The 16341-nt window shown below is 39.7% G+C and overlaps 3 protein-coding genes across 7 annotated transcripts; 1 reads left to right on the forward strand and 2 right to left on the reverse strand.

Moving 5' to 3' along the window:
• Positions 1-369: 369 nt before the first annotated feature.
• cst3 (cystatin C (amyloid angiopathy and cerebral hemorrhage)) lies at positions 370-2598 on the reverse strand. 2 transcript variants are annotated; one of them, XM_034226981.1, is made up of 4 exons: positions 2278-2598; positions 2068-2113; positions 1286-1396; positions 370-754 (listed from the first exon to the last, which is right to left on the reverse strand). In XM_034226981.1, the coding sequence occupies exons 1-4, from the start codon at positions 2476-2478 to the stop codon at positions 711-713; spliced, it is 402 nt and encodes a 133-aa protein (XP_034082872.1). In that variant the 5' UTR covers positions 2479-2598; the 3' UTR covers positions 370-710. The 2 variants fall into 2 exon arrangements, with proteins under 2 accessions (XP_034082872.1, XP_034082881.1); XM_034226990.1 differs by lacking the exon at positions 2068-2113 and having other exon boundaries at positions 2278-2584.
• Positions 2589-6099, forward strand: ephx5 (epoxide hydrolase 5). 2 transcript variants are annotated; one of them, XM_034226945.1, is made up of 10 exons: positions 2589-2763; positions 2860-2919; positions 3040-3253; positions 3360-3540; positions 3655-3864; positions 3942-4071; positions 4380-4591; positions 5154-5262; positions 5391-5516; positions 5627-6099. In XM_034226945.1, exons 2-10 carry the CDS (start codon positions 2897-2899, stop codon positions 5826-5828), a joined length of 1407 nt encoding a protein of 468 aa, XP_034082836.1. In that variant the 5' UTR covers positions 2589-2763; positions 2860-2896; the 3' UTR covers positions 5829-6099. The 2 variants fall into 2 exon arrangements, with proteins under 2 accessions (XP_034082836.1, XP_034082828.1); XM_034226937.1 differs by having other exon boundaries at positions 2865-2919.
• On the reverse strand, positions 6007-9581 carry mad2l1bp (MAD2L1 binding protein). 3 transcript variants are annotated; one of them, XM_034226972.1, is made up of 3 exons: positions 9531-9581; positions 7422-7690; positions 6007-6982 (listed from the first exon to the last, which is right to left on the reverse strand). In XM_034226972.1, exons 1-3 carry the CDS (start codon positions 9562-9564, stop codon positions 6455-6457), a joined length of 831 nt encoding a protein of 276 aa, XP_034082863.1. In that variant the 5' UTR covers positions 9565-9581; the 3' UTR covers positions 6007-6454. The 3 variants fall into 3 exon arrangements, with proteins under 3 accessions (XP_034082863.1, XP_034082859.1, XP_034082850.1); XM_034226968.1 differs by lacking the exon at positions 9531-9581 and adding an exon at positions 8674-9415 and having other exon boundaries at positions 7605-7690; XM_034226959.1 differs by lacking the exon at positions 9531-9581 and adding an exon at positions 8674-9341.
• Between the last annotated feature and the right edge of the window lie 6760 nt (positions 9582-16341).

Here is a 16341-nt window from a genome sequence, read left to right on the forward strand (position 1 = left end):
GGAAGGCTGACAGGCAGGTAGGCCATCCAGTTATTTTAGCCGGGCCGGCTAAAATGATTGGTCGTGCTTTTTACAGTACTGCGGCTTCCACAGATGACATTTTTTTATGGATTTTTTGCAGTCTATGATTTTTTGTCAAAGCACTTAAGATATTCATTGCCATCGGGATGTTGAGAGCATTCCATGGAATATAACAAAAAGTGTATCTCGAGCATGATCTCGAGCCGGTTTCTCAAACGTACCTACCCCACCTTTAATGTATGCTAAAGAATCACAACAAAACATGTTTCTATAAAATGATTAAATATCAATCTGAGACCTGGATAGCAAAAGTCTAATATCGATTTACATTCACCACATGAACATTGATGTAGGTTGACAAGATGCTTTATTATCATTTCAAAACAGCATGTTTTAATAGCCTAATCAACAGTTCAGTTAATAATTATTTGGTATTTGCTAGGTTAAGTGATTAAGCAGTACAAAGTGGCTCTTTTAAAATTAATGTCAATGTCAAACATTGCAACAGGTATTGAATTTAGCATAAAGTATAGTAGCTTAGGCATAAAATGGAAAAGTTAATATTTTTCTGGTTTATCTAACCGAAAACATATTGTTCCGATTGAGGGATATTCCGCAAACAATTCCAGCACTGGAGATTTTCCACGTAGTTCTCTTTCTAGCATTTCTGCCCGAGCATCCTAGTCTCATTACGCCATGGGACGACCAGCACTGTGAATTCGCACTGGTAGGGCTGAAAAAGAAAAAAAGTTACATCATATATATATATATATATTTGTATAGCATTGTAGCACAGAATATAGCATTGCAACTTTGAGATTAGATCAAAGTCAAAGATCAACATAGCATAACTTGCAAACCTTATCATCCCCCATTCCCCATGTTCAAAGATCCTGATTATTTAAGAATCAGATTTTATTTAAGTAATCAAATATTTTCCTCTTTCAATGGACCTCTTTCATTTTTAATAGGCAAATGTAGAATTATTTGTTAAGCTTAGTCATCTAGGTAAAATGTAGGAGGCAGTTCTCCTCCCTGACTTCTCTTTGCAGACAGCAACAAACAAAACCCGATAACTCATATAGGGGAAGTAAGTACCAAATGAATTCACAATCTGATAGTTTGTGGTCTATTGTTCAGGATAGCAATACAAGTCTACTGTATGGAATTTAAACATTACGTCTAAAAGCTTCCAATTAATAAATACAATTGGGGTTTATTTCTTCCTGAAGCTGAGATTGGAGCCTCTTAATAAAGTCCTTACCAGAGCCTGGGCTGGGTCTTGGTGGATGGCACACACTTCGTTTGCAGTGCCCTTTCTGCAGGGGGTGTTCCCCATTCTCACGGTTATGACATATTTCATACCAGCAACCAACTGTAAGAAGAACTTGTTGTTAGAAAAACAAATCATTGAAAACCTTTATGATAAAGCCCTTTAGCAATGCAGAATCAAGGCAAAACTGTCAGCTATTACATCCCACCAAAGTTTAAAAGATCACAACAATTATCATGATCAGATTCTTAATGTCTCATTTATGCATTTTTAAAAGCTTGGGTGGTCTTCCATGACATCTTATAGTGACAAACATTCAGACTTCATATAACAGGGTTTGATTGGATTAGGGGTGTCAGACAGAGATTATCACTAAAGTACTGTACTAAAGTACAATTTGAGACACTGAGTGAGTACACTTTGTACCTCTACAATTCAGAGGTAAATGGTGTTCTCTTACTCCACTACATTTATTGTGTAGGCTACTTTTAGTTGCCTACACAATATGTCAACAATGTCTTTCATTTTTGTAAAGCACATTGAATTGCCTTGTGTTGAAAGGTGCTATATACATACACTTGCCTTGCCTTGCCTATAGTTACTTTGCAGACTTGGATTAATGATGAGAAAAATAAATAATACTTAAATTACATCTGGAGTAACATTCAGTAACTACCCTACAGTATACAAAGTAATTAAAACTAGCTGCACCTTTACCAGCTTTGATAAACACATTAATGCATCATTAATTATAATCAAATCTGGTAGCCTACTTTTACAAGATCTGAGTACTTCTCCCCCCTCTGCTGTTGTATGTGCCTTTATGTGGATAAGGAGTGACAAGGAAACATTTAGCCTGATGGGCGCAGGCGTAAAAGCAGGCCCACGACAACGGTTGCATATAAACAAAGTATCTTGATTTTTACCATGTCTGTAAAGTCAAATCTTAAGATATTCAAAAGCCCAGCTTAAAGGTTACCAACCTGTCTCTTCACCCCCACCACTTCCGCCACCTGGCTGAGGAACATGTTGTTGGATTGCTTGTTGTGTTCGACGACAGCGAAATTGAGGGCATTTTGAGCCCCTTCGTCATTGACATCTATGTTTATATACCCCCCGACCATTGTTGATGAGCCGACGGCAAAAACCGCCGCAAGAACAGGGAGGACAATCTTCCACATCATGTCTCTTGTCTTACTGTAACAAGCAATATCACAAAAACAACAGCTCGGCGTTTTCTCCTACTTTTTATATAAACAACAAGGCAACGGCTGTTTTTTTCACGGGGATTGACACCTCTCGCAGCCAATCATCAAGCTCTGCAACACAAACCCCTCCCTCTTGATTTTCATTTGAGCCAGTCGCGAATGTGATTTGTTCATCCCCGACTCCCGTAGTGGCCTTTTCCACCACCACTTGAGCACATTCCTACATTATCTGAAGGGAAAACTTAAGAGGAGGCAACCAAGGTATGTTGAAACGCATGTGGTTTGGATTTTGGCTTGCTTTGCACAAAATTCGATGAGCGGTGCGGAAAATGAAAGTTTTTACCTCTGCCCTACAAGTGCAGGCTAGAAAAAAACTCACCTTTGGAACTGCGCAATGGAAAGACTCCAGGTTCTTAAGTAAGTAGGATAAGCGACGAATTCCCCAATTGGCTAAATATGTACCTGTAATATATTTATACTTATTCTACAGCTGTGATTATCAATGTGTTTGTTTTCTTATTTTCCCACATTCTGCAGGGGAACATTCTGCAGTTTGGATGCCTTCCAAAAGCAACTCCTAATAGGCTCAGCAGTGGCAGCTGGGGGCATATTGGCATACATGGTGCAGAAGAGAAGACAAGTCAAAAGTATCCCCCTTGGTGAAGGATGGTGGGGAGCAGGAGAGAAGCCACTGTCAGAGGATGATCAAATATATCCATTCAAAGTGCAAACCTCAGATGAAGAGATAGAGGTCCCTTTGAGCTCTTAACAAACTGTTTAATCATTACTAATCATATTTTTAAAGTAGCATTCAGACATATTTATGACAAGTAATCAACAGTGCTCTTACTCAACAGGACCTTCATGAGCGCATTGACAGAACCCGCTATGCTGATCCTTTGGAAGATAGCTGCTTCCAGTATGGATTCAACTCCACACATCTCAAGAAAGTGGTTTCCTATTGGAGACACACATTTGACTGGAAAAAGCAGGTGGAGGTGCTTAACAAGTATCCACACTTCAAAACCAAAATAGAAGGTACACACAGCCCCAAGCTATATCAACAGGTTTTGCTTTTGAGTAATATTTTTAAATAATCATTCCACACACTATTTACTTTCTTTAAGCACCAATGCTTTTGCTTTGATGCAGGATTGGATGTGCACTTCATTCACGTGCGACCACCACACCGTGACAACCAAAAGGTTCTGCCTCTTATGCTCGTTCACGGCTGGCCTGGCTCCTTCTATGAGTTCTACAGAATTCTGCCACTTCTCACAGAGAACCAGGATGGTGTTGTGTTTGAGATCATCTGTCCATCTATCCCTGGCTACGCTTTCTCAGAAGCCTCCCACAAACAAGGTAGAGGATTCTAAGCAATGTATGTATTTTTGCTAGAGCAGCAGATGAACAGATGTGTTTTTTTTGTATCTTTTCAGGATTTAACAGTCTCGCTGCTGCCCGAATTTTCCTGACACTGATGGAGCGTTTAGGATTCTCCCAGTTCTATCTGCAGGGTGGAGACTGGGGCTCTCTCATCACCACCAACATGTCACAGATGAAACCGCAGTAAGACAGAAAAACAAGCCATAACATGCCTCAAGTTGTATCACTTCAGTGGAATTTCCCACACCCACTTGTTTATTTAATAAAAGGGAGCAATGTGAGATTCTTACAGAAATGTGAAAGTGTTTGCTGTTTGCAAAGTTCACAATCCACCAAAACTACTTGCACGACAAATTCCTGTAGGCTGGAGAAAGGTCAAAAGAAAAAACATGATCAAAACTAGCATTTCTAGCTATAATTTGTAACTTAATACAGATTCAAATCCTGTTAGACATTAACTGTAATTGATATGTTTTTGTAATCTTTTCCAGATGCGTGAAAGGTCTGCACTTAAACATGTGTATGTCAAACAAAGGGTTCAAAGTGATGCTTTCCCTCATTGTTGGACCTTATCTGCCCTTCCTGGTGGGCTTGAGTCGGGAAGATGTTCGCCGGTTGTTCCCTTTCTTTGAGAAGAATGTCTGGGAAATCCTAAAGGAAAGCGGCTACCTTCACATCCAGGCCACTAAACCAGACACTGCAGGTGGGGACACATTCTGATGATCATATTGACACTGCTGACAGGCCAAAGACAAACCACCTGAGGCAAGCAAACAGTTGCTAGTATTTTATTATCTCAGTTGACTATTCATTAAGCGCTTTAAGTGAAAGTTCCGATTTTTTAGGTGGTGTTGTATGAAGTATTTATCCATATTCAGTTTCGAGAAAAAGACAAGGCAAAAGTCATCAATCCACAGGGAACTGAAGCCTTTACTGTCTATGCTTCCATTAAAGCAACTATACTCCATTTGATAAAACAGTCATTTGACCTGACCTGATGAATCCAAACGAATAATTTAACACATCAGTCACACAGTATCACAAACTAACCGATTGTGGCAGCGGTAGACCAGCAACTTCAGTGTTCTATAAGGTAAACTAAGGTTTCTTTGACAAAGGAGTATTTTTAGGGGGATGAAATAAATGTTGCTGATGATACCAGCCCCAGCAGAACAATGCTTAACATCTGTATACACTAACTCTGGATATGTACCTCATATTACTCTAATTTGAAACATCCAAACTATCTTGCTTTGTGGTTACAGGCTGTGGAGCCAATGACTCTCCTGTAGGCTTGGCGGCCTACATCCTGGAGAAGTTCTCCACCTGGACTGATAATAGGAACAGAGATCTAGAGGATGGTGGGCTGGAGAGGTACAAGACAACTTTCAGTTTTGCCTTTTGGTCTTTTTAGGCATATATAAATATATTGTATGATAGATTCAACAAAGATGATTGGATTGTTGCTGGCTGTTTGTTAAATAATGTCTGCATCCATACAGGAAATTCAGCCTGGATGACCTCCTGACAAACGTGATGATCTACTGGACCACAGGCTCCATCGTCTCCTCCATGCGCTTCTACAAAGAGAACTTCAAGGGAAATCCAGACAACAGAGTGGATGCAAAGTATGTGGTTAGATGCTCCTATTATCCAAACTGTCATTTGTTTTACAAATTTGACAACCTTATAATCACACCATGTCATACCTCTGATTCGGTTTCCTCTTGTGTTTTAGGACAGGAATATTTGTACCCACTGGACTTGCCGCCTTCCCCAACGAGCTGTTGCACTGCCCCAAGTCTTGGGCACAGATTAGGTATAGAAACATCCAGTCGTACAACTACATGCCACGAGGCGGTCACTTTGCTGCCTTTGAGGAGCCCCAGCTGCTAGCCAACGACTTTGTCCAGTTCGTGAAAAAAGTGGAGAAGTTCTGACCATGTTAATGCACTTATACACCAACGTAATTATGGTACATATTCTGTTCATTATTAATGCTGTTATTCAATTTTGTTTACTCATTCCAAATGAGATATGAATGCACTTCATTTTTGCTAAGATTATTTCCACACTACAATGCAACTCATTGCTTGATTGTGTTAAGAAATGTCAGCATTGTTTAAATCGTTTTAATAAAATGTAAACACATACACAGATGATACTGGCACTTGAATATATCTAAAGATAAGATTAAAGCTATTAAAACAATAGACACAAGTTCTCGCTCTTTAAAAATGTATTGCACCATTAATGTGTTTGATGTCCAATTAGCAAGTGTTAGAATTTTCTGCAAAACATTCTTCAGAAATAGAAACAATGTGCTCAAACAGATTATGCCAACAAAGGTTCCTAAGAACAAATTATTTCAGTATTTCAAAAGGGGATAATACACCTTACTGCCAGCGTCAATAAACGCACTTTTGTTTTTAAGTGTCAAGTAGAAAACATGTTACTCATAATTCATTCACAATACGGACAGGTCAGTTCAATCAAATAAAATTGTAGGAAACCGGCTCCAAAAAGAGAGCCGCATCTCAGACTATGTGCTTCCCAACTCCTGATGTCACTTGCCGAAGCCCTTGATGGTCATGGGTGCCTGAAACCACACATAATCCTCCCAGTCGGACCCCTGGGCCAGTGGTTCCTTGCAGGTGCTGGGAACAGTAGACAGAGCGATAATTCGGTTCTTTACACGGGTTGGCACTTTAAATTGTAGTTTAGGGCGGAACCACCCTACGCCGCAGTCCCTGTGGGCCAGTACCAAGACGGTGGTGGGAATCAAACGAACAGGTTTGGTGTCCGACAAAAGGTCGGCCACAAACAGAGTCCGAAAGAGTTGCCGTAAGCATGCGGACACCTGTAGACTTTTGTCTCCACCAGCCAATACCAGGGCCTCCATGTTGATCTCATACAGCTCTTTGGGGAGGGTGAGGGAGCCACCCATCAGCAGCAGCACGCGGGGCACCCTGCTGAGGGAGAAGAGCACCTCCAGCTGCTGCAGCACCTCCTCCAGCTCCTGAAGGGTCTGCTGACACTTGCGCCAGCTCACGTCTGCAGACTGCCCCGGCCTCCGAGCTACTATGTCTTCATCCTGAAAAGCAAAACATTAAACAAACTGTTTAAGTTCATCTCAAATCCACATCATTTCTTAATTTTTTTAACATTTGCGCAAAATTCCACCATGTATGGCTGCCATGTCTCAAGATCCTATCCAACTATGCATTTGTATTAATCACTTACATAAGTTTATAGCACATACATCTGATTATGTTCAACATACTTATATATAAGTACAATATACAGTATTTCATTTTGTATTCTGTCTGATCTCACCCTAGTTTACCTGTATATCATTTACCTAATTCTGCATTTTACTTGCACCATTATATGATTTGCACTATTTTTTACTTTAATTATTTTATGGTCTAATATATGTTGCATTGTTGGAGGAGTTTAGGATTTTCTCGCTGTAGCTGCATATGACAATAAAGCCTTTGAATCTTGAAGGTGCACACGTGTTCCTAATTCACCTGCATGGAGGCTTGCTGTTTCTTCTGGGAGTACACCAGCTGGTCATATGTCATGGGCAGTTGCTGTCTCTGATAGAGGACGCACTTGAGGATCTCACTGACGAAGCGGCAGCAGCCTTCCTGAGTCACAGTTCCAGGGAAAACCACGTTCACACAGCCATTGTCCTGCGCTTGTCTAATCACCTCCATATCACTGTCCTCTGAGTTACTGAGCTGATGACAGGCAGTCACACTGCTCTGACCAGAAATGCCATCTTCTTGGTTGTTATCTGTCCAAATAAGCACCAGAATAATGTCATTAGGGTGAGCAACAGACCATTCATGCCAGTATTCCTATAAAACCATTGTCCACATTTCCACTTAACATACCACTGTCTGCCAGCAGTGGAATAATTATTTAGATACTCGTAGGGAACAATAGCAATTGTCAGTCAAATCAGTTATCAGTTAAAGTCCTGCTTTCCAAGTATTGCTAAATTATAAATGTATACAGTTTATGTTTGTATAAGTCATGTTAAACTTCTGGATTAAAATGATGAATGCCTCAATGTGAAAGCAGCATTTTAGTGCAGCTGGTCAGCGTAGGGCCATTCTTTCTGAATACTGTAGGATAGTATTATCTTTGTTGACATTACTATTCTGCAAGCAAACATTTATCAACAGACACATGTATACATATGCACACATTAAGACATACATGCAAAACAATCAATATCTACAAAATAACACTTCAAGAACTTATCGCCTTGAATGTTCGAGTTTCCAAGAAAAACAAAACGTCATCTTCATATACAATGACGATTATTTAAAAAACAGAAAGGAGATACAAATAATAACAGTTGGACACTAGGATCAGATGATTTCACCCTTTACTTCAAACTATTAATCGTTTCAACATAATTGAATATATGTTCCAGCTGTATCCTAATAACTGTAATGGAGTAGTAAACATTTATTAAAATATCGGAAGTACCCCAAAACTGAATCTAAGTTCAGTACTAGTTTATAGTGCTTGGTAATTACTAAAATTGAACATAGAGAAAAACTAAATTGAAAATAGAAAAACTAAGTTGAAAATGGAATGTCTGTCTTGAATATGCAGTATGTCAACATGTTATTGAGACATACGGTATCTAACTTAAATTAGAGAACAGGATGACTCTAAACAACCTGAATTTGACCCCGACTATCACAATGAAATGCAGTGTTTCACAATGCTGCTTCACACTCATGTCCCATGGATGTGACTCACCGGGCAGGCTGAGTGTGGACGGTAAAGCGGCGTTTTCCTTGTCATCGGAGTTGTTTACGCTCTGCTGTTTTGAATGAAGTCGATGGTTAGGGCAGGCATCTTTTAATTCCATTTCATTATTCACGTTAGAACATGTGTTTACGGATAGTGTAGAAACAAGTTGTTGGGCTACTTCCGCAGACGGTGCGCATGAATTTGTGTCATCGGGAACACTTTGTAACGTTAGGACTTCTTTACATGTCATGTTTGGTTCCTCCGTTGTAATAACATATTTTTCCGAAGAAAACGACAGGCGCCTCGCTATCACGTTATCTTCGCTGTTAATAGCTGACGGGATTTCCATGTCTTCAGAGTGTAATGTTAGTTTAAATATATTCGATACTCCTGCCATAGTTTTGAATGTCCCCGCCGTGTGTTTCTCACAATGCATCATGGGAAACGTGGATCGACGACGATGCTGTGTTCAAGTTACAAAGAAAGAATCGAAAAAAACAGATTCCCATTGAAAATACAGTTGGTCCCATGGTTGGTACCCCTAAAACGTACTAACAAATACATACAAATTCGTACATTTAGGACTATATTTAAAGGTTCATTCTTGTGAGGTGCGGAGGCTGTTTTTACAGGTGAATCGTGTTTTTGTAATGCTTGCTTTTTGGAACATCCCGGACAAATACAATTATTTTAATTGTGTAATCTTTAACATTCAAATCGAATTTAACGTCGATGTTCAACGCTTATACATTGATTGATTCATTACATAATATGGAGTTAAAACCTAGCATCTGATGTGTGTAGAGCTCTGTGTAGTTACAATACAGCCTGTTGATTTTTTCAACAAAAAAGGGAAAACGTACCCGTGATCTCTGACAATACACGTGTCACATACATGAAACTTGCTCCATTTATTGGTACTAGTCCTACAACCAGGGGTGCCGCTGTTGCAGTATAACGTGAGTCGTGACAACTGGCGACATTCTATTATTTTCGTCATAGGAATCCGGGGCGTGTACATTGAGGACCCATTGTTGACTTACCATGTAGATCGCCTCGTTTGTCGTTTACGTTCATCTTTTGCTATATCTGCCTTCCTAAGATCACTTTGATGCACATTCAGTACTCGTATGTGAGGTTGTGGGTGAGAGGTGGATATCGTGACGCTTACAGGGAGGTATCGAACATTACAAAGTAGGTGACTGTGTGGATGCCTGTTCAAAATATTGCAAACTTGAATAAATCATTTAAATTATATATTTGTGTCCGACTTTCATTTGTACATCGTTATTAATGTGATCTATAGTAGCTTTGATAGCTGCCCATACCTTCAGACAGCCTAAAAGTAAAACACAAGTCGTTTATTCACAGCCCGAACGCTCATCGACATGACTCGATCACTCATGACAAGTTGTGATCAGCTCCGATTAAATTGTGATATAAATGCTGTAGCTATTCTCCAGGGAGCCCGTTTTTTTTTATGAAAGAAAAAACGGGCTCCCTGGAGAATAGCTACAGCATCAGCACCCGTTTTTTTTATGAAATACCTGTATGATACAGGTATTTCATAAAAAAAACGGGCTCCCTGGAGAATAGCTACAGCATCAGCACCCGTTTTTTTATGAAATACCTGTATCATACAGGTATTTCATAAAAAAAACGGGCTCCCTGGAGAATAGCTACAGCATCTATATCACAATTTATTCGGAGCTGATCACAACTTGTCATGAGTGATCGAGTCATGTCGATGAGCGTTCGGGCTGTGAATAAACGACTTGTATCATACAGGTATTTCATAAAAAAACGGGCTCCCTGGAGAATAGCTACAGCATCTATATCACAATTTATTCGGAGCTGATCACAACTTGTCATGAGTGATCGAGTCATGTCGATGAGCGTTCGGGCTGTGAATAAACGACTTGTGTTTTACTTTTAGGCTGTCTGAAGGTATGGACAGCTATCAAAGCTACTATAGATCACATTAATAACGATGTACAAATGAAAGTCGGACACAAATATATAATTTAAATGATTTATTCAAGTTTGCAATATTTTGAACAGGCATCCACACAGTCACCTACTTTGTAATGTTCGATACCTCCCTGTAAGCGTCACGATATCCACCTCTCACCCACAACCTCACATACGAGTACTGAATGTGCATCAAAGTGATCTTAGGAAGGCAGATATAGCAAAATATGAACGTAAACGACAAACGAGGCGATCGACATGGTAAGTCAACAATGGGTCCTCAATGTACACGCCCCGGATTCCTATGACGAAAATAATAGAATGTCGCCAGTTGTCATGACTCACGTTATACTGCAACACCGCCATGGATTTTAGGCCCCATGAAAATATATATCATTGGGCCCCACCACCAGGCACAGGCCACGCAAACCAAGCACAATTACTGTAATCACACCTCCAGAACCCAACCGACTAATTTATGCTTTAAATAACTCTACCAGTACATGCTTGCATATATCTTGTAGTCCAATACTAACTGCACAATATTTATTGACACTGAGCGGTGAAAATATAACACTGTGAAGACTGCACATTCTGCTGCAGTAGAATTCACTATTTGATATAACACTAACATTCCTGACAATAGACCTCAATAGTATTCTTTTATGGTGTACATGCCTTTTTAATAACATTTTTTAATGGAACATTCTCAACATGAATGCATACATCCAAATAACTATAACTTAAATGACCTCTTAAATTAAAATAAAGTGAACATTAACACCAATATTATCATTTATAAAATGATATCACAAAAAAAACAACATAAGCAGCATATGTTCTAATTAAATATACATACCAACTACAAAATAAGCGGGTATTAAAGTGTAAATGGACAACAAAACGGAAATGGAAATGAAAACGCCTGATGGTGGTGCTAAATCAGAGCAAAACTGGGTGACATACTGTCGCTCTCTCTTGTCTTTCTCTCCTTCCTTTTCTTTTTTGAAAGCCTGACTTTGTTAGTCGTTGAGACATCGTACACACGTAAGTACTCGCATCCCTGCTCACATGCTCTCACTCTGCTAGAAAATGCGGTGCCGCACAGCGTTTGGAGACAGGACCAAACCATTACATGTAAATAGAGGGGGGTGTACAGAGGCTTTGGATAATTAACTTTTCGAACAAAAAAGGTTAAATGAATCGTAAGTTTAGTAAGTACATTATCAATATAATGTTAATTATTGATGATTGATGAAAGGTTACTTAAAATGTTTTTCTTAATGTTCTACAATTTTTGGGGCCCCTGTCAGTCACGGGCCCTTAGAATCGTCCTAACTTTTCACCCCCTTACGGCGCCCCTGCCTACAACTATACCCTCCAAAGTGCTTGAGGGTGGGATTAATATAAGCATCTTTTTTTGGGGGGCGCTTTTTCCGGCAGGCCAGGGGGTGCATTTCACGACGGGGGTGCATAATTTGACACAACACCGGTAGGCTACTACCCGTTTATACAGTCTATGGTACTACCCCTAGTGGAAAAGCAACAAAGAGCGGGCCGGGCCAAACTAAACCGTACTAAGTCCTGCAGTGGAAAAGCGCCATAAGGCAAGGCAAGTTTATTTATATAGGCTAGCACCTTTCAACACAAGGCAATTCAAAGTGCTTTACAAAAAACGAAAGACATTAAGAAAATGGCATTTAAAATCAGTCATTAAAAAGAAAAGATAATAAAAGAAACATTAAAAGAAAAAAATACATGGATAAAAGTTACAGTGCAGTCTAAGATGTGAATAGTTCAATTAAAAGCAGCGGCAAAAAGAAAAGTCTTTAGTCTGGATTTAAAAGTAGTCAGAGTTGCACCTTTATATATACAGTCTATGGTTTCAACGCCTGTGTGTTTGCCTATCGCCAAACAGGCTCAGGAAAATCCTACAACATGATGGGTCACGCAGTAAGGCCTTCTCTCAGCTTTCTCAGCACTCTTACCAAGGTTAATGTGTCATTTTGTTTTTAATGTATCTTGAAAGGTAGCTATCCTACAAACCTTCATAGCTTTTGCATCTCAAACGTGCCCTTTTTAAATTAGACCCTCAATCTTCAGGGAGACCCAGGATGTCACCAAATTCACTGTAGAGCTTACGTTGCAGAATACTCTAGCAGCCGGTGGGCTCATAGCACTGACTCCTCAACACATTAGAAAGTGATGGCAGTCTCATCAGACGTCCCTCCCAGTCTCTCCATTTATCTCCATGTTTCTCCCCACTAATCAGAAAATGTGATGAGGGCAGCATACCACGGCTTTTCTCTCCTCACCTTGCAAGGCAATGGACATTTCACATAACAAATGAGCTTTCTGCTTGTCTACCAGGAGACTTGTGCAAGGTCATCAGCAAAGCTGCTGTCAACATCCCATAATTATATATGGCTCTTAATGCTTTCTATCTGTTACTTTGTAATTAAAACAAGAGGGCATGCAGCTCAGAGTGGAATTACTTTTATGCTTCAGTAACTCCATATCAGATGATCTGTTGTTCAGCACTCTTTGCATGTGCGGAGTTGAGGTCACGTAATGGCAAAGATCCACCTACATTTAGAAAACACAACAGGAGCAAAATGAAATTATAATTTTAAACAACACTGTTTCACTAATGTTTTTCTAAAAAGAAAAAACCTCTAACAACATTTATTTTATTTTTTTGATGTCCCAGAACGACAAAGGTTTAATCCCACAGATCTGTGAGGGCTTGTTCAGTGAGATATCTCGTAGAGCCGAGAGCAGGGGCGGACTGGGGGAAAAAAGTGACCCGGGGATTAATTGACAGACAGGCCCACTTAATGCGCGGCATGCATCGGCCGGCCGGCGAAGAAAGTATGTTACTTAACAAAAAATCCTATGCATTTAATGTTATTTTGGACCATTATTCATATAGTAATCACATTACCTGAGCCCTTGAGTTGCCTAGAGCAAAATAGTTACAGCATATATTTAGTGATTTTAATGTTAACAGATCATTGATGCAATAACATTTGGACCCAATTTGCCTGACTTGACGCATGGAATAAAACATGGTCGTAGGAAGTATCCTCAATGTGGGTGAGACAATTTAAGAGGCGGTGTGGGCAGGTGGTGGACCTCACCTCCTCTAGGGGGGTCCGGGGGCATGCTCCCCCGGGAAGAGATTTTTTTAAATGTTGAAGTTAAATGCATCAATCTGGTGCACTTTGAGAGCAAAATTAAGGACTAAATCTATGGCAGTCAGTAGGGGCTTGGACTGTGAGCCGTAGGGTCGCCGGTTCAAGTCCCCGACCAGACCTACATTTGGAGTGTGGACTTCTACTTGGAGGGGTTCCAGTTCACCTCCTGCCCTGCCGTGATGCCCTTGAGCAAGGCACCGGACATCCCCCTTCCCCCCTCACTCCCATTGCTCCGTGGGCGCTGTACAATAGCTGCCCACTGCTCCTAGTACTAGACTCCTGGTACTAGGATGGGTTAAAAGCAGAGAACACATTTCACTGTGTGCTCTGCATGTGTGACCATTAAAGAGGGTTTTTTCTTCTTCTTCTTCTTCTTCTTCTTCTTCTTCTTCTGTCTGCGTGCGGAGTCGGCGATGCGTCTTCTGCTTCTGCGGTCGTATTCTACTTCTGCTTATTCTTCTTCTTCTTTTCTTCTTCTCTTCTTCTTCTTCTTCTTCTTCTTCTCTTCTTCTTATTCTTCTCTCTTCGTCTTCTTCTTCTTTCTTCTTCTTCTTCTTCTTCTTCTTCTTTCTTCTTCTTCTTCTTCTTCTCTTCTTCTTCAATAAACCTGCTAGCTTAACTAGCCCTAAACTAGTAACAGAATGTGGGGAACCACGTTCTTCTCCACAGCCGCGTAACCTCTGAGTCAGACGTCACTTTCCCCTTTTCTATGCTACGGGTACAGCCGTACAGCCACTCCCTCTGAACCCAGGGCTCGCTACAATACTGTATACTGTATACACAAACTATACAAAAAACGCCTTTACGCTATGGAGCTGGTTTATCCATCTGTAAGCAACTGCAAGCTAGGTCTCTCAGTCACTCACTCCTGATTGTTCACTGCGCAGTGACAGCTGCTACGGGCCTGATGTGTGAAAGTGAAACTATCTGATAGAACATAGGTAGCTTATCAAAACGGCCCAGCCCAGCGGGGTACTTCTTATCTACTTCTGCACTTTAGTCATTAAACATCAAACCTTCAAAAATACTTCAGGAGAGTATTTTACCCATTCAATATTAGAGACTGGCAGCAGGGGTTGGGCATGTGCATTCTTTGGTACTTAGCAGTTGGCAAGACAAATTGGTTAATGGAAGTGAATTCGAATTCGAAGCTAGGTTCATTTTCTGATCATCAAAATGATAAACTTGCAGATGTAACTGCAGATCTTTAAATGTAAGGGTTAAGAAACTGCTACTGCAAGATTTTTTCAACACCGCTACAACTCTTTTGCTCATCATTTATTAAATACAAAAAAAACAGAAAGCAAAAATCATGTAGAAAAGCATGTCAGCTTGTCTTGTCTGCCCTCCACACAAAAAACAGTTCAATTGGCCTTCTTTGATGCGATTTGAGAGTACACAAGTTAAAATATTTATCTTGTTATGAAAAATGTGAAGAGGTAATGTTGTGTTGGATATAGACATGTCAGTATTGCAATTTCAATACAAAAGTAAGGCCTACCTTTGTTCGTTATGCTCTATGATGCAATTGGGAAAATGGCCAGTAAACAAAGAAAAAGCAGAATCAGATACTTGTCTTTTTTTCATTATTTCAAAATTAAACTGCAGTGTATTTAATGTGTGCCCAAAAGCATTGTGCCCACCCAAAAATGAGTACACACATGTAGATTACAATTGTGCTCCTTCCAGCTGATACCAACAGTAACACGTCAGAATTAAGTGAAACATATTGAAAAGATAGGTTCTTTTCTAGGTAACGAGCTGTTTTCCCTGTTGTTGTTCTTGTTGTTGTCGGTGGAATTATCTAAATATCATATGATGGTGAAGCAGGTAAAGACAGAAAATGACTCGACCAAACTATAATGCAGACCATGTGTCATAAAAGACAACATTAAGGTTTTATTACAATAATGTCCCAGATAATAAACAGACTCATCGCAATATCCGTTTCATTATTAAATGTCCCAGCTCTGCTTCTAAATGATTCTATTGGGAGATAATTTGAGGATTTTTAGCCCATCAAGCTACTGCGAAAGTATTATTTTGCCATTTGGTATCATGTGTGCTGCTGGCACATTATCTGGGTTTTATTCATCTGTAGAATTGTTTTTAACTGTCTGGCTTTGCCAAGCCTTGCCTGAGAAATGTTGAATAGTTTGAAAAGTATTGTTTGATTTAATCTTACAGCTGATATGTTTGTAGTGTATTTTCTTTTTTGGTTTATACCCAGCAGAAATGTGAGTTACACATTACTTTCCAAATAATAATAATAACCACCTGTATCTTGCAGATAAGATTAAAAACACAGATGTTATTTGAATGTTTGGTTTTAGTAGACAGGATATGGTAATTATTAAAATTGATTCACATAGTGTATTTAGTGACTGTTTCATTGTATGGCTTTACTTATTATTTGATCATTTACATCCTCCATAGGGCTACAAATTATCAACCATTTGGTGCATGATATTATTATGATTGTATGCTATTTAAAGCATTAAACTAA

The sequence above is a fragment of the Gymnodraco acuticeps genome, unplaced genomic scaffold, assembly GCF_902827175.1.
Source record: "Gymnodraco acuticeps unplaced genomic scaffold, fGymAcu1.1, whole genome shotgun sequence".
Lineage (NCBI taxonomy): Eukaryota > Metazoa > Chordata > Actinopteri > Perciformes > Bathydraconidae > Gymnodraco > Gymnodraco acuticeps.